Here is an 18,788-nt window from a genome sequence, read left to right on the forward strand (position 1 = left end):
CTGCCTTCACCTAGCCGAGTAAACGAAGCACGGAGCTACCAGCAGAGGGAGCGGGAGCGAGAGCACTGCCTTCACCTAGCTGGATTAAATAAAGAAGTTCAACAGGACAGTTTAGCCGGGCGGCTGCTGCTAGAATCAAGTACACGTCTACCAGGAGCGGGGGCGAGAACACTGCCTTGACTGGTTGAGTCAGAGACAAATGCCAGATGCAGCGTAACCGGGAGCGGGTGCGGTAACACAGCCTTCACCGGCTACCTGCTGAACGGAAAGAGTAGAGCACTGCTCCTACTCGCCGAACACAGAGGGGGATGTGAATGACCTACACCCACGTTACTAGCAGAGGGAGCGGGAGCGAGAGCACTGCCTACACCTGGCTAGATTAAACGAAGAAGCTTAACAGGGCAGCTTAGCCAGGCAGCTGCTGCTAAGAATCAAGCAGCACGCCGAACACGCCAGATGTTAGCCAAGTGGCCGCTGCTAATAGCCAGAGTGATACGTTACAGGGCAACGTTACCGGGAGCGGGAGCGAGAGCACTGCCTTCACCAGCTGAGTTAAATAATGAAGCTAAACGGTCCATGCCAGTGTTAATTTTGGCAGCTGTTTTTGATTTAGTCTTAGTCTTAGTCTTTAGACGAAAATGGTAATTAGTTTTAGTCACATTTTAGTCATTTCTATCCTTCATAGTTTTAGTCTAGTTTTAGTCGACGAAAACTCAAAACGTGTTAGTCTAGTTTTAGTCGACGAAAACTCAAAACGTTTTAGTCTAGTTTTAGTCGACGAAAACTCAAAACGTTTTAGTCTACTTTTAGTCGATGAAAAATTACATTTTAGTCAACTTTTAGTCAAAATGTTTTCTCTCTTTAAACCAATTCAGTTAGGCAAATACAGGTATCTGAAATTGTAATCAAGGTGACAGCACCAAGTGTTGAAATTCGTAAAGCAACATTTCACTCTCTTAACACTTTACTTGTGTAATATCTAGGGATGGGTATCATTAAGGTTTTCTACGGTACTGCTAGTCTTATCAATACTGCTTATCGATCCGGTACTTTAACGGTATTCTTGTATTTACTTTTTGTTATTTTTTAAAGGAAAAAACTAACAAATTGTTAACCGAATTAATTGCTTTATTTAAAATGTGAAATAAATTAAATATATATAATTATGTTAAAATATTGTACTGTACTTGAGTAAAATGTTGAGGTACTTGTACTTTACTGGAGTATTTAAATGTTTTGCTACTGTGTACTTCTACTCCACTACAGTTCATAGTTAAATGGTGTACTTCTACTCCACTTCATGTATTTAATACCTTTAGTTACTTTACAGATGTGGATGAATGATGTGAAATATAATCAAGTGTTAACTCAGACTTTAGTAAATTCACAAGCTACCCTGCAGTATACAGATATATAATATATCATTCAAACTAGCTGCACCTTTACCAGCTTTGAGAACACTTTAATGATCAATCATTATAAAACATATCATATATATTATTCTGAAATGGAACAATCTGCACAATGACTACTTGTACTGTCGCTACTTTAAATATATTTTGATGATCATACTTTGACTTGAGGAACTCTTCCTACACTATGGTATTTTTTTACTTAGCGACAAGATCTGAGTACTTCTCCCACCTCTGCACACCTGATGTGATAACGTTACTCGTAATTGGGGCAACAGAGCTACGAGTTAAGGAAGTCGAAAATTGTGCATTTCTCCGACTGAATATGACACCTTTTGGCCGGCTGTTTGGACAGACTACTCTACTCGTGTCAACGCGCTAACGCGAAAACATGGCAAACGAGCTTTGTCCACATCGAGCCTTGTAGTGTCTCTATACTTCTGAACGCTCCGTCCCCGGCAGATCTCTGTGTGCCGCTGCAGCGTGTCTGTTAGGCCCCGCCCCCCGCACACAGAGAGACACAGGGAGATCGCTCTTCTGGAGTGAAGAGAGCGGAAATAATGATATTGCAAGTTAGAAATGTAAGATGCATTTTGACAGACAAGACGGGCAATTGGGGGAAAATATGCTGCATTTTGAATGTCCGCTAGTCCACCATTAACACCTTAGTCCCGTCTCGTCTCGTCAACGAAAACTAAATATACATTTCGTCAAATTTTCGTTATCAAGAATCTATTTTTAGCTCGTTATCGTCTCGTCTTAGTCATGTAAAAAAGGTCGTTGACGAACATTTTTCGTCATAGTTTTCGTTGACGAAATTAACACTGGTCCATGCAAGGTGTTAGTCAAGCGGCTGCTGCTAACAATCAAGCGAAATCAAGTCAAAAAACACAATGTTTAAGACCAGATAACTAGCTTCCAAAGAAGAGAACAGCACAGAGCTGTAGTTACAGTAGTAACCATGGCCAGCCTACACGGCCTAGAACCGTAGTTACAGTAGTAACTATGGCCAGTACTTACACGGCTTAGACCCGTAGTTACAGTAGTAACTATGGCCAGTACTTACGCGGCTTAGAACCGTAGTTACAGTAGTAACTATGGCCAGTACTTACGCGGCTTAGAACCGTAGTTACAGTAGTAACTACGGCCAGTATTTACAAGGCGTAGACCCGTAGTTACAGTAGTAACTATGGCCAATACTTAAACGGCTTAGAACCGTAGCTACAGTAGTAACTATGGCAAAAGTAACCGTGGCCGGTGAATGGCCACACATGCGGAGCACACAGCACACACAGTGAAGATTGTTCTCCGCATCTACCCATCCTAGTGCTAGGAGACTAGCACTAGGAGTGGTAAATACAACAATATAGCGCTACTGCAGTCGCTGAGAATGAAGCTAATTAGCTTCTAAGGAATAGAACAGCCCACAAGAACCATGGGCCATGGTTACAGCAGTAACCATGCCGTAGTTGCATGGCCTAGGACCGTAGTTACAGTAGTAACTCTGGCCAGAACTTACCTTACTCTCTGCACCTAACAAAAAACAGGCAAATTATGGCACTGTGGGCTTTCCATACCATTTAATGAGAGACGCAGCGAAAGCTGGGAACTCAAATGCTAAAGATAGCTCGGGCACAACGCCACAAGCAAAACTTTCGAAAGAGCATCATAAGGGCAACTTTATGGGAGAGGAGGCGAGAACACTGTCGTCACCAGAAAGTAGCCCGACAATAACAAGACAGCAATCAGGACAACTTAGCTGGGAGAGGGTGCGGGAACACAGCCATCACCACAAGTTGACACGAACCTGTCCGTCGAGGCTCTGCACGGCGCACCGCCGGCCACAGCTCCTGGAGGACGCGTTAACAACCCGTAGCTCCGACTATCAGTCGCGAAGCTCCCCGCGGCCAGCTGTATGCAGAGAAATCCCTCAGATCAAACGTTCAAACCTGAACGCTGTAGGCTGCAAGAATGCAGCCACGGTACTCTCGCGCAGCGAGAAGATGAAAGGAACAGATCCTCTGATGACACTGGCTGATATAGCCGGTGTCACGTGGGTCACAGGTGACTTTGTTGATATTGGTACTCGTACTGCGCATGCGCACGATGGACATATCCAGTGCTAAAAGCACCGCCTCTGGCGGTCAGTAGGGACGAAATAGAACTCACATCAAAGTGTAAATCTGAAAATGGATCAGTCACAGGTGGGAGAGAATGGAAACAGTTTGTGAAATAGATCAGGATTTAGGTGAGAAATTAAGCTGTGGGTTGGTGGCAGACGGGATTAGAGTTACATCTGAAGGCCTTAAATCCTTAAAAAATGCAAAATCACAGATGGGAGAAATTGCCTCTCTGATTATGTGGAGTCAAATCACAGCTGTATGAATAGAATACATAGTAGAGTTCCTGAGCCATCTTAAAACATATATATTCAAATGTACAGGAAACTTTTTGTACCATAACATTTCTTACACATCTATTTTCAGAAGAATAATTTAGAAAATGATATCAAAAAACGTTCTATTTTCTGGTCAGCTCTGTCAGACAGTTTGTTGCCGGCTCACAGAAAATGTTGAGGAAAAATATCCTAATGTTTAATGCTGAATGAAAGATTTGCACATTCACCCCTGAGAGCAAATTCTACTTAAATAAATTGATTTCGCTACATATTTTCATATAAAATGCTGATGTTCGCTGCCATGTTTATCTTAACATTAAGTCATAAAAGCAAAGAACCCTTAACTGAAGGTAAACATAAAAAAACATGCAGGCAAATGAATAACACTGTATGGATTTCTTAATGAGTCCACATAGTTGTGCTGAGAGGAAATGATAAGATACACTGCCAAACTCAATATTGTGTCAGAGATTCCTCATTTCCAGACTCTACTCCCCTGAAAAACACAGCATCAGTTGGTAGTATAAATGCTTATAAATAACAAATGTAAATGTTCTCTTGGTCGTATCTTTCCGTGATAAAAGATGCCCACAATGTGGATCCATCTACTGCAGATGCACAAGTACTGAGAGAGAGACCAACAATGTTATTTTTAGTCTTTCCACCGGATTAATCAAATATATAAATATATATTCAGCATATCCTTCCATAACTGTGATTCTATGATCAAACACCTCCCCTATGGGTGAACTAGAGCAACGAGCCCAAGTTACACAAACTGTATCAACATACAGTATAACCCCTAGGAAGAAGACATCACACTACTGACAATACATGATTGCTGTAAAAACATCACAGCAATCTCAGGCGCCAAATGTCATTGTTCAGAAAGTAATCCCACTACAATGTCATAAGGACAAAATAAAAATAAACTAAAGCAGCAAATATACTGAAATATGCTCGCAGAAATTAATATATCATTATGGTATACATTTGTCAGCAGTTTCCCATATTGAGAGATGTTAGGTGTCTTTTAGTACCACACAGTAGACATTGATATACCTAACAAGGTGGAGATTGTCCTTAGAGTAGTCATTTTCTAACTGCAATTATTTATACCAAACAAATAAAGTTTGTAGCAAGTCCCTGAAAAGAGCTCTGGGACATCTTGCTGACCCCTGAGACCCCTCAGAGAAGTCCCAGCATGCTCCAGTAAAACCACTGTTCTACAAGGAGATCAGTACACATCCTTCTCACGTGTCAAACATATGCATTGAATCACTTTGTATGCCATAACTCATGCGCTCTCTTTCATGCTTTTAATCACTGCAGATCCCCAGAGAAGAGAAGGCACAGCTCAGTTTGCATATTTACCTGGGAGTTGACTGTCTGGCCCATGGGGATGCGGGAACACTCCAGTGCATACTGCTTCACACAGAAGTAACACCCCTGGCAGCAGGATAAGGAGAACGTGTAATTACTTGAAAGTCAACAATCCTGGATCTATTCATATCTTCTGGGGAAAGTAAACATTTTACTTTGTGTAATATATGGCTCTTCAGGAACTCTGTCTATGAATTAGTGATTATCTCAGCTTGGGCTTGGCACTATAACCAGGTAACAGAAAGTATACACAATACACTTTGGTGATCGATTTAAAGTGTACACGTTTATACCAAGCAGGTTGAATTAAAGATGCTACTAAGTTTCATGGGAAGTGTAGGATTTAGTCTTTAGCATCAGACAGTTGGTCTTACACTTTAGTCTAGAGCAGACGTGTCAAACTCAAGGCCCGCGGGCCAAATGTGGCCCGCCACGTCATTTTATGTGGCCCGCGAGAGCTCGCAAAGAATATAAACAGTTTATTATACGGTTACATGCCGTTTAAGCACGTTGCCCATAAACTGCATGTCCCAAAATGCATTTCGTTTTGTGACGTGCGCACTGAAGCGACTTCCTATCAGCAGCGGCACTCTGAGGCGGTGAGTGACCAGTGTGTGACTGTGAGTGACACAGAGTTGAAGGAACAGAATTTACAGCGGCACAGAGACACCAAACACGGAGCAAAGTCTGCTTCAGCAACCGAGACAAGCAACTCCAGTCCCAGAACAAACAGACAGAATGACCCGCTCTTTAAGAATCAGTCGGTGTTGCTGCGGCTCAGAGACACACATGGATTTATTATGTTTTAGAAAAACTCGCGTTACGGTTATTTCCGGTTTCTGGTTGATTAAAATATATGAGGTCTTGGCTTGCAGAGTATGAACGTCTTTTTGCTATATTCAGACGATAAATACTTATAAATACTTGTGTAAAGTTTGTAAAGGAAGGAGGAAAACTTCCGCGATCCCTGTCCCCTCTCACTCTGTTCCTCCTCAACACGCCGCCGCCCCCCCCCCCACTCACTGCTTACTGAAATAGTGAGTGACAGGTGATAGTAACACAGCAGGATCTGGGACAGGGGGTTCTCAAAGTCTTGGCTTTCAGACTATTAAAATATTATTGCTGAATTCAAATGAAATATAGCCTACTTAAATAATGCTTGATATACAAAAGAAAAATACTTTATTATTCACAAAAAATAGATTTCACAAACATTGTATCTCTTTTTGATAAGATATGATGAGGCTAACTAAATTTCATAAATTCATGGGATTTATGTAACGGTAAGAGAGTGAAATGTTAGTCTGAGCCCACATACAGTATTTTTGTGTCTACGTGCACAATACATTAATGCACAACCATGTGCTTTCAGACGTAGTTATTGCCAAAACCAATAATACTCCAATGCAGAGGCAATATTGTTATACAGTATAAAACATTATTTTGATATTTATATATGTATATTTATATAGTGTTAAAATTACAACCGGCCCTTTGAGGGCAACCATAATGCTGATGTGGCCCGCGATGAAATTGAGTTTGACACCCCTGGTCTAGAGCTATGGTCCCCAGAGAATTACCTCAAATGACACTGGGGAAACTCTGACTTTTCATCCAATACCGTCATCAGGTCAACATTTGAATGTGTTTGATACCCTGGTTAATGACAAAATACCTGCTAACCATTAGCCTTAGCTGCTCCTTAGCTCATTTTAGGATGCTTACACAATTAATTAAACTGGTGAACATCAATCCTGCTAACCATCAGCATGTTATTTTGCCTTTGTAAGTATTTTAGTATGCTGATGTTAGCATTTAGCTGCTAGCATCTCTGTGCTTAACTACAGGAGCTGATAGGAGGGCCTTTGACTAAGGCCAGAATTATTGGACTTATTTTAGGAATTGCATTGATCCAGTGGTGTACAGTCAATACAAAAAAGAAAACATGAAACCACTTGACTTGGCAATTCAATACAAATATACATGAATGTCATATTGTGCTATCTTTGTTATTTAGAGATGCATCATAAACATTTTGCAATTGTATTGAAACAAAGATGAATAATGCTTTAAAATGAAAAGGTACCTTTGCGACAATAACAAATAAGTGAGCACAATGCCCTTCATGATCTTCTGCTCACCTGAAAAGCCAGTTCCATCAGCACGATGCCCCCTGGCAGCGCCCTCTGGAGGTGGTACGCAGTAGTGCCAGATGCTATGGCCTGCCAAGTTAAATCACAGTCACAGGTTGTCAAATGAAGGTGTTTGAAGGCAGATACAGCTGACATTATATGCTGCTTTTTCATTTCAGTAAAAAGGAAGAACAACTACATTTTGTGATTAAGGATGTCTACTGTTTCAATCATACACAATTGGCTATTTAACACTAATGAGATGGAAATCATTAAACAGACTTCCTTTGCTCTGTAGATTAAAGAAATGTTTAATAATTTACAGCATGAAAAAATCCAATACGCATTAAAAATCTCTTCCAAGAAGAATTAACTTACCAGATAACTTACCAGGTAAATAAACATTTAAAATCAGTCTTTAAAAGGCAAGAAAATTACAATTACATTTTTTTTATTAAAAAGTTAAATAGAATAATACAGGTGCAAAAATGCAAGAACAAAAGTTAAAGTGCAGTGTAACATATAATGAGTTATCTCATTCAGTTGAAGAAAAACTGAAAAGTCTTCAGCCTGGATTTAAAAAAAGTGAGAGTTTCAGGTGACCTGCAGGGTTCTGGCAGTAAACACTAAAACGACCTTCTGGAAGAGCACTGCAGAAGATTGCTCGGTGGTTGAACCGGTGTTCAAAAAGCTTTTATTGCCCTGACAGTGTCTAGTATAGTTGTCGTAAAACATTATTTGGGATTTCACCCTGGACTCTGCCGTGTGCTTTTGTGTGTGTGTGCTTTTGTGTGTGCTTTTGTGTGTGTGTGTGTGTGTGTGTGTGTGTGTGTGTGTGTGTGTGTGTGTGTGTGTGTGTGTGTGTGTGTGTGTGTGTGTGTGTGTGTGTGTGTGTGTGTGTGTGTGTGTGTGTGTGTGCGAGGGGATGCTGCACGTGTTACCATTGAGTACAGAAAAAACAACCTATTTGGAACCAGTTTCCGTTCTGAACCTGGCTACAGAGGACTACCCTACGTGTGAAGTTTTTAACTAAAGGGAAAAGAAGCTTTAGTCCAAAGCACCTTCACTGATGTTAGCAGCAATGAAAAGGTTACCACTATGTGTCAAAAAAATGCTTCATGTTTCCTGAACGCCCAGTGGCTAGTGGAGCACTACACTCTTTCTTTTCATTTCTACAGCACCACATTCTATCTCTATTAACACTGTTTTAGGAAGCATTATATATTAAATTCTACAACTAAACTTTTTAAATTCTATACCCAAATTAACTATTCCTCACAGCACAGCTCTAAGTCCTTATTTCTAGAGAAATTCTTTATCGCATTGTGAGCACATTGTCTTCGTTTTAATATTGTGAACGCCGCACAACTATTTCTTCATATTTATATAATGATATAAATATTTCTCTATATCTTTAGTGGTATAAAGTTTTTTTTTTTTAATTGTTATATTTTTGGACCTTTTCTTACAATCAATGTGCACCATACACACCAGAGAAAATGTCTTGTATGTGTACTACTACTTGGCAATAAACTTGTTTCTGATTCTGCTTGTTATATCTGGTGTTAGATATTCCCGCTGTAGATTGGATACAGTTCGATTTTGCAAAAAGTAACTGTGTACTAACTAACTAGCAATAATCATAACAACTAACTCCAGCTTCTAAATATATATCTATGAATTAATTATGTCTTTTGGGGTTTTCCCTCTCCTGAAGTGTGTTATATATGTTTTTGTGCATGTAAATAGTCTGCAAAGGCTAAAATCCCAAACTTTAGTTTGCTCTCTGTATGACTGACTGAACTTTCTTGCAAGAAATAAAATATGAAAAAGACAGCTGAATGGTTTGATTCTTTATCCAAATCTGATGAATAAAACATCCACCACAACCCGTGAACACTGACCTTAGGGCTGTCCTCGCTCTTCTGCTTTACGTAAGAGAAAGACATCCTCCCTTCTGTGGACATAGAGTTCAGCATAGAAGCACGAGCCCGGGCGATGCTGTAAGAGATGGGAGGGGGGTGGGGGGGTGTAATGGTCAGTTAGGGTCTGGTTAAATAAGAGAGAACCGTGCAGAGCTAAGCCATAAGACATCATTCAGAGAATCACACGGTCTGAGCCTAGAAAGTGACAGGCTGCACTGCTGACATCTACCAGGGGCAGCAGAGCGGAGGGGGGGGGTCAGAGGTCAGGCACGGAGCCAAACACATATGATGACTAATGGATGAATAATGCTGACGCATGAGGTAGAGAGAGCAAGGAGTGATACTGCGTAACATATGGAGTTCTCACAAAGATGTTTATATTTCACAAGGCAAACCATTAGCTTTGGCTACTGTTAGCAATGTAGTGTAATTCATAAAAAAAGATTATGGAAACCATATCACCACTAATAAAACCACCGCGGCCCCTAGTAGACCCCCCCACACACAATAACACAGACTATAACACCCCTTGTTGTTTAATACCAAGTTACCAACCAGCTATGTGCAATATGTGCATTGTGCAATATATATATATGCCGTTAATAACTGTGCAATATATACCTGGCTGCTAAATCCTCAGAACTGTTACAAGATGTGTATTTTGTAAATTGTGTAACTTTTTTTATTATAATTTTTTTTTATCTTTAATACTTTCTTTTTTTTTTTTGCTGTAACAATGTACATTTCCCCTCTGTGTGACTAATAAAGGTATTCTGATTCTGATGGTTCAGGATGGTTTTACATGCATCTTAGAGCCTACTTTGATCGAAGGGAAAGCCTGTAATATAATGTGAAACACCGAAAAAAAAAAACGGTAGCTTGATATTCAACTTAAAGCGCAAAATAAAGAATATTTAGGGACAGACCTGCGCGCTGGAGACTGCGGTCGGACCTGCACCAGGATGAAGCCCATGCTCTGCAGGTACTGGACGTACTGCTGCAAGAAGGTGCTGGAGATGTCCTGCAGCCAGGCCTCCTCCTTCAGGCGGCTGGGCAGCATGTCGGCAGAGTCCGTGCTGTAGCTGCGGTCCCGACCCGACGCCGTGGAGTCGTTGGAGCAATGGCGTTTCTGGCACAGGGAACAGTGGACATAACTCAACCTCACAGAACTCTTTCAATGTATGCAGACCATTTTTTGTATACCATTATGTAGTTTAAGCAAACATAATGTATGCTAAACTTTGAGTAATAGCCAGTAGGCTAACCTAGATGCCTTTCTAAAAATAAGTGTAAGGCAAGGCAAGGCAAGTTTATTTATACAGCACCCTTCAGCACACGGCAACCCAAAGTGCTTTACAAATTAAAATAAAAGACAATTAAGAATAAATACAGTGGAAGCACATTATAAAATGGCATTTCAAAAGAAAAGATAATAAAATAAACACAACAGGTATAAAATACATGAATAAAAGCCATACTGCAGTGTGAATTTGAACAACTCATCCACATGCAGCGTCAAAAAGATACGTTTTTATTCTCGATTTAAAAGTATTAACAGTTGCAGCTGACCTGCAGGATTCAGGGAGTTTGTTCCAGATGGTCGGGGCATCAAAACTAAACGCTGCTTCTCCATGTTTAGTTCTGACTCTTGTAACAGAGAGCAGACCCGTCCCAGAAGACCTGAGACTCCGGGATGGTTCATACTTCTGCAGGAGATCGTTAATATAATTTGGTCCTAAACCATTAGTGCTTTAAAAACTAGCAATAGTACTTTAAAATCAATTCTTTGGTAGACTGGAAGCCAGTGTAAAGACTTCAGAACAGGAGTGATGTGATCCACTCTTTTTGTGTCAGTGAGGACTCGAGCAGCAGCGTTCTGAATCAGCTGCAGCTTTCTAATGGATTTTTTTTGTCAGCCCTGTGAATACACTATTGCAGTACTGAAGATAAAAGCATCGACAAGTTTTTCTAAATCCTGCCGTGACATTAGTCTTTTAATCCTAGATATGTTCTTCAGGTGATAGTATGCAGACTTAATAACTGTTGTAATGTGGCTGTTAAAACTCAGGTCCATCACTACACCCAGATTTCCAGCTTTATTAGTTGTTTTAAAGTCTGACGACTGAAGCTCTGCGATGACTTTTAATCGTTCCTCCTTTGCTCCAAAAACAATAATCTCAGTTTTTTGTTTGTTCAATTGGAGAAAGTTCTGAGTCATCCAGTCATTGATGTGCTCAATGCACTTACTCAGTGTTGTAATCGGAGAATAGTCTCCTGGCGTAATGTTTAAATAAATCTGGGTGTCATCTGCATAGCTATGATAACTTAGGTCGTTGTTTTTCATAATTTGAGCCAGTGGTAGCATATAGATATTAAAAAGCAGGGGTCCTAAGATGGAGCCTTGAGGAACCCCGCATGTCATACTTGTCAACGCTGATGTGTAGTTGCCTATAGAGACAAAGTTGTTTCTGTCCTTTAAGTAGGAATCAAACCAATTTAGAGCTGTTGCTGAAAGTCCCACCCAGTTTTCTAGTCGGTCTAGCAATATGTTGTGGTCAACAGTATCAAATGCAGCGCTGAGATCTAATAACACCAACACTGAAGTTCTGCCACTGTCTGTGTTTAAATGGATGTCATTGAAGACTTTAACAAGAGCAGTCTCAGTGCTGTGATTTGGTCGAAAGCCTGACTGGAACACATCAAAACCGTCAGTTAAAAGCATCAAATGACTCAGCTGTTGAAAAACAACTTTTTCAATCATTTTGCCTAAAAAAGGGAGGTTTGATATTAGCCTATAATTATTCATTACGGATGCGTCTAGGTTATGCTTTTATAAGATTGGTTTGATTACTGCAGTTTTCAGGGCCTGTTGAAATGTGTAAATTAACGTCCGCGATTAATCTGTAAACCTTAGAGTGCACATTACCAAGTTTGACCGAACTACCTCCCGTAATTCTAGCATAGAATTGCATGGCGTTCAAAAGGTTTACGATTTATTCAACTTTAAACAAAGTTTGTATTGCTTGTAAATAGCGGTTTGTAAAAAAGTATTTTAACATGTGGACTTTATTGTTCAATCATAAAACCACTTTCTATAGGCACATTTTTAACTTCTTGTTGTCCTTGGGTCAAATTCGAAACTAACGAACTACAATCTTTGCAAAAGAATATTTGATCACTACTTTCATTGAATTATGTGTGTTTTATTTCAAATCAAAGCACGTGGTGTCATTACACATTTGAAATGTTTCAAAAACTGAATCCTGTCTCAACTTTGACATATACCAGTCCATGATAATTTAACAAGATATGGTCCTCTGATCTTAAGTATAGTCAAAATAAATAAATGTTTTGCTCAAAAATAAGGTATCATGTTGTGTAAATGAGGTCTATTGACCATAAATGTCAAAAGAAAAGTATTGAGTGATGAGTTTGCATAAAGGAGGCTTTAAAGTGTGCAAAAAAAAGTAGCAAAGTTGACGAATGTAGCTAACACAAAGGTTAAACAGTACACAACCTCCTCTCCGAGTCAGGCTGTAAACGTACCTTCACTGGAGGCTGAACAATCTGCTCCTCTTGGATCTGCTTCCTGAAGGTGGGGTCAAAGAGGAGGGGGGTGGCACAGTAGTGGACCAGCCTGGAGGAGTGCTTCAGGGTCTCCAAATCTGCACCCTGCGGAGACATCCATGATAAGATAAGACGACGACCCCTCAGAGGTATTCTGATACACGAAAATGCAACTACTTTGCTTTCAAGATAAAGTCTACCAGACTCTATACTTTAGCTCAGCAGTGTTCACGGGCAGCTTCCACATCAAAGATTCAGCAGATGGAATCCACACTGAGTGTACTGTATGAACTACATCGGGCTCGACTATCAGATCCTGACTTTGATGCAGTCTGATCACGTCGTTAAGCTCATCCAGTGGCATGAAAATCAACCTAAAACCAATGTCCAGTGGAAAAGCCTGTGGATCTGCATACCTTCAGATGAGCTCTGTGGGTGTCTGTTGAAATATCAAGTTGTAAATGTATGCCACCATGTAACCTCTCTTGAGATGTCACTGTGGAAGACTGAAAGCTTTTTAACCAGCCCCGGATATTCCCCACTTTGAAACATGGCAATGCTGAATGATTTCCCAGAGGAATGAAGAGTAATTGTGGATCCTTAAAGCTGTAAAGTAGTGAGCGGCAACACTCCCCCAGGTTCTGTCAGGTCCAATTAGCCACACTTGATATTAGGCTACTTTCACCATGCAGGAAGTTAATACTCGATTCAGGTTTACCGGTCAGATCCAATTTGTTGTGAGCATGTTCACATTGTGTTTCTTTTCATGTGTTCAATATGTAATTCCATTTTGACTTCTTCACTTGTCTCAATGAAGTGAAAAGTACATTAAAATCTTTCATGCTCATGCATTAGACGATAAATTAATTCCGCCTGCACTGCAAGTACAGTAAGTATAAAGACTAATACCAGGCTTAGAGAAGTAAACATATTTCGGTGTTTGGCTTTTAAATGAACCGTTTTAAAAAGGGGCAATGTTTAATGTTACACTAAAGTTACAGCCTCCAGTGCTGCAGGAAACACACAGATGACAGGACCCCACGTGGAGATTATAAGAAGGATCCATTTTGACCGGCTCTGATTTTCATCAGATTGGTCAAATGTTTCTTATTCCTGCCCTGAATGACCAAATGACAGGAAATTAGACTGACAGGCATACACCCTATGTTTTGAAAGAGAACTCCACAAAAGGTTTTGTGGCTACAATGAAAAAGGATCAGAAGCAGCTTAGCTGTGTTGGTACTGCAGCCATGTGTCTTTTTCCAACTATTTTAAATATGTAAACAACCAACTAACACTACTTTATTGTTCTCCTTCCTGGAATGAAGAAAAATTACAAAAAAATGTAATCGTCATTTTCCCACTGCTGGATACTACCAGAGTGTCTGTTTCCAACCGTCCTTTTGAAAAATTATACATTCGAGTGCACCAACTGTTCACAGGTTGCTTGCCTCAAAATAGACTTGTATCCTAGTTAGTATGACAAAACTGAAAACAAAAGTCAGATACTTGGCAACGGTGGGGAAGGTAACAACAAAAAAATCCTAATGACCCTCTGGTTAGATATGACAATTAACGAGAGTTATTTATGTATCTGCTGTCTGTTAACTCTGTCCTACACATTCAATGACTCCTTTTTTTATTTACTGATTTGTGGATTGTTTTTTCATGTATTTTAGTTTTTTAGAACTGTATTTCTTGTTGTTGTGTAACCATAATGTATATTTTCTTAAAATGCAAATAAAAAAAAAAAAGGATAATAAAAACAAATTCCTACATGTGTATTGATGTGTGCATGTGACTTGTGGTACTTACTGAAATGGGCATGTTGGACTGTGCCGACCTCTGCTGCCACGTCACAAACAGGTTCTCTATCTTCATCTGCTTCTCCAGTTCTGTCAGCGCAAACACAGGAAACTGGGTTTGATGGGCTCATTGAACAAAAATGACATTCTTTTTATAAGAAGTAGCAGTAATAACCTCTCCGCTCAGCAACTTTGATCTCCAGGAGCTGGCTGCCATGTCGGGCCACCACATCCCCCTCCATCAGGGGCCGGATGGTGCACACGTCCCTCAGAGCCTCGTCGAAGGGAAGCAGCTCGGAGGGGAAGTGGAGCGGGGCGAGGCTCCGGACCGAGGGGCCCAGCCTGCCCTGCTCCTTACTGGGCAGGGGGGGGACCGCGCTGCGCAGCAACGCATCGGGCTCCATGGAGGGGCTCAGGAAGGGGTTGGGATCCTGGAGAAGACAAATAAGAAGAAAAATAAATAAACAATCTGTGAAAAAATGACAAGGAACACCATTTGTATGACATGACATGACAATAAACGCTAAACAAAGCGACAGCAAGGACAGACAAAAGGATGACCGCAGGGCAAGTAACTAAAGAAGCCAAAATTGCGTATTTTCAAATCGTCATGTAGAGTAGTCAGATTGAAAGCATATTCCAAAAAGTGTTAGGAATATTAAAGTTAAATTATATCAATGACCAGCTTAATACCTCTGAAAACTTTTTGGATTAGCTCAAATGCATTAATGCTTGCAAAGTCAGCTACATAGGGCACAGAGCCCACACTGAGTCAAAGTCAGGACCTGCGGGACCCTACAGTATATGAATTATATTCCCTGCACTGCATATCAGATTTAATTAGATTAAATAAACTTTATTGTTCCCAAATTGGGATTTTATTTCACAGCAGCCTGTTAACAAACATTTTAATAAACAGTCAACATATACGTTTAAACTGTAGAAATAAAAATAGAAATATGTCTAAATATATTATCTTAAGAATGAACAATATCAAATATATAGAATAAATTACAATAATCTATAATATTCTACCAAAAAATATAAACAAAGGATACAATATACAAAATAAAGTCTGCTAAGTACTTTCTGAAATAAAGATTTGACTACATTTATATAATTAATTGATCCCAAATTGGGATTTTTTAAAATAAATAAACAGTAAATATATACATAAACAGTAGAAATAAATATATCTATAGAGTATCTTAAGAAAGCTCAATATAAAACATACAGAATAAGTTGGAAAACGTCTAAAAACGAAATGCAAACATAGTTTAAATACAGTGAGGTAGTGCGGGTTCAACATGCGCTGCAGAGTGGAGACTGGTTCAAAAAGAATGGAGCTGGGAGTTATCTGCTAGACAGAGGGGAGGTGTTGTAGATTGTAGATAGGGGTATTGCTCTTGGCAGGAATGATATACTGTATCAGTTCTTGTGACAGCGAGGCGGAATCAGTGTGTTGTAGGAGGAGCTCCTCTGTGTCCAGTAGTTTGCGGAGAGGGTAGTCAGGATCATTCATAATGGATAACGTTTATCAGAGTCCTCTCCACCACAACTCCTACATTGTCTGGTTTGCTGCTGATGATGGTGCCAGCCTTCTTAATCAATAAAAACTGTTACAGAACATTTGGTTGGGTATCTAACCTTCAACCCAGTCCATCACTTTCTCCTTTCACTTTCTCCTTCCCATGGCATAGGTCTACGGCCTTGGGGTATTGCTGCTATCTCTCTTAAGGAGGAGCAGCTCTGGCTCTTTGTTGCTGCCAGTTCATGACCAAGCACAGGCTGACCTGAGATAGTTTATTGTTTGTGGACATCTGGGAGTCCTTCTTATCCGGTGCGTAGGTCCCACTGGTGTACATTCTTTGCCATGGACGACAGTTTTAGTTAGATTTAGTGCCTTGTTTGTTAAGTCTTGTTAATGAAGAATGTTGATTATACACTCTGAACTAGTTCAAACCTCTTCAGAATTGGTCGGGAAACTGCTGTGTCAACTCGTCGTGGCTGCAGCACATGTCTTGTCAATTCTCCGGCCGTAACTTCAGAATAAACCTTCAGTGTTTGTTTCAAGTTCCAACTCTCCCCGTGTCTCTCTGTGTTTCGACTCCATTGCTCCAGAATGTTCCATTACACAAAGCAAAGTAAAGCGCAAGGGCCACAACAGAAAACATCTCACTTGAAGCAAGATGTTGGAGATCTTCTCCCAACATCTTGGAGGAGATCTCGATCATTAGAGGATCTCAGCTCCTCAGGAATTAGAGTCGGCTCATCCCCTTCCTTTATACATCATTAATATTTATCTTAATACTATCAGATTTTCAAAGCGTTGATGGTGGGCCCTGGTTGCTGTTGAGAGGAACTTTTGGGCGCGTTAGTTCAGCGGAGCGGGGGGGGACAGATGCCCCGGCAGTGTGTGGCAGAGCGGTGTGCAGCAGGGCTCCAGGCTGAGGGGGTCAAACTGCGCACTGGTGCTCCCTCTGCTTCTCATCAGGGCCGTGACAGATGAAGCTCTTTTCAGGCAAATTTTCTGCTGCTCTGACTCTGCCTTCTGTCCGGACACATTAGTGATGCGGCGATGAAGCGCGGGGCCATCGGAGAGAAAGGAAAAGTTTGGTTTCTTTCTATTCTTTGAGCTTGTTTTGTAATTGGCCGAAGGGGGAATGCTAAAAGGGCATTTGATGTCTTATTTGCTGTAAAATGCTGCTTTGATAAATGTCTACTGCGGCATGTTCCACACAACAATGCAGGAGCAAAACAATGAATTTGACAATTTTTTCTGTATTTTTTAACCGTTCTCCTTTTATACTTAACGCAATGCATGCTATATGTCATCCCTGCCTTATTGGCCTGCAAGGTGAGCTGCTGGGCCCGATTAACCCAAACACCCAACTGAGCATGTTCTTGTTATGCTGGGAAACTAGCTGGACAAATAGCATATGATTAAACACAAATTCAATTTAGGAATAAGTATCAAGTAATCACTCAGTGCCTTTTGCATTCTTCACTGCTGCACACACACACACAGTCTGTGCTGCACACACACACAGTCTGTGCAGGGAAAGCTGCCACTGTCATTATCATATCAGGTGATATTATTATTTTTATGACAAACCACTCGATGAACCCGGCCTTTCCAGGACTTACTTTGTCTGGTGGGTAATTCAGTCTTATTTAAAAATCTTCATTAAAATAATGATTTTCCCACATTCAGTATATCAAGATGATAGCATTGACATGATATGAGACTAGATTACATTTCTGATATGGTAATATAGCATAAGTATAGGCTGCATTACAGAAGATATGTAGTTTCTGAACTGCTATTCCCAGCTGTTCTATTATTTGCTTTTTATCAACTAACTAATGATAATTTACCAAAAAACACTTTGGAACATAATTATTAGTCAACCCGACAATAATGTTGCAATTCCCATATCTAAATATTTGATTAGAACAATCATGATGCTTGATTTTCTCCATATCACCCAGTCCTTCATTCAATTTGATATGTGCGCTGTTGTTATAAGGAAACATTATCATAAAAGCTGCCTTTCAGCGCTATTGGAGCTCAATCCTTGCTTTTTAAATATCACTTTTATTTTTTTAATAACACTAATGATTAAATTGTAACATTTAATGGGATAATATCCAGCTCAAAGTGACTTTAAATTAGAAAGATCACTGAAATGTGGCACATCATACATTTTTTTAGGCAGCACAGAACTTTGTTACAACTGCAATGATTGTGACAGTCAAATATAATGTAGATGTCCTTATGATAATCATAATGATGTGTTATTTTAAATGCTATTATATCCCTGCAGATGTAGCAGTATGTCTGTGCCACCTGGTTTTAATGGATTGTTTCAGACACAGTGAAGGCCAATTACTGAGATAAACCTGCAGCCCAGTAGGTTATACCTTATACAGTGGCGAGCCGTGAGCTTTATACCTAGGCCCTCTGACCCCCACCCCTTCCCTCGAAAAAAAGAAAAAAAAAGAGTTATTACGTCACAGCGTATACTTCAGCGGAATATCAAAACAACGGCCCAGGGTGCAAAACGCATCAATGACAGCGACCCTTTACCACACAAAACAACACCTGTGAACCCAATTTGTGTTCTTTGACATTGAAAATGATATTGCATTGTGTTTGTTACTTT

The 18,788-nt window shown here is 40.2% G+C and overlaps 1 protein-coding gene across 6 annotated transcripts in view; it reads right to left on the reverse strand.

Moving 5' to 3' along the window:
- szt2 (SZT2 subunit of KICSTOR complex) overlaps positions 1-18,788 on the reverse strand; it is a 95,186-nt gene that overhangs the window by 15,566 nt on the left and 60,832 nt on the right. For all 6 annotated transcript variants that reach the window (XM_034146642.1, XM_034146641.1, XM_034146640.1 and 3 more), the window contains 7 exons: positions 14,798-15,053; positions 14,633-14,712; positions 12,797-12,922; positions 10,177-10,379; positions 9,230-9,326; positions 7,335-7,415; positions 5,185-5,259 (listed from right to left, as the gene is read on the reverse strand). In XM_034146642.1, coding sequence (XP_034002533.1) covers positions 5,185-5,259; positions 7,335-7,415; positions 9,230-9,326; positions 10,177-10,379; positions 12,797-12,922; positions 14,633-14,712; positions 14,798-15,053 — 918 coding nt within the window. The remainder of the gene's footprint in view (positions 1-5,184; positions 5,260-7,334; positions 7,416-9,229; positions 9,327-10,176; positions 10,380-12,796; positions 12,923-14,632; positions 14,713-14,797; positions 15,054-18,788) is intronic.

The sequence above is a fragment of the Trematomus bernacchii genome, unplaced genomic scaffold (assembly GCF_902827165.1).
Source record: "Trematomus bernacchii unplaced genomic scaffold, fTreBer1.1, whole genome shotgun sequence".
Classification (NCBI taxonomy): domain Eukaryota; kingdom Metazoa; phylum Chordata; class Actinopteri; order Perciformes; family Nototheniidae; genus Trematomus; species Trematomus bernacchii.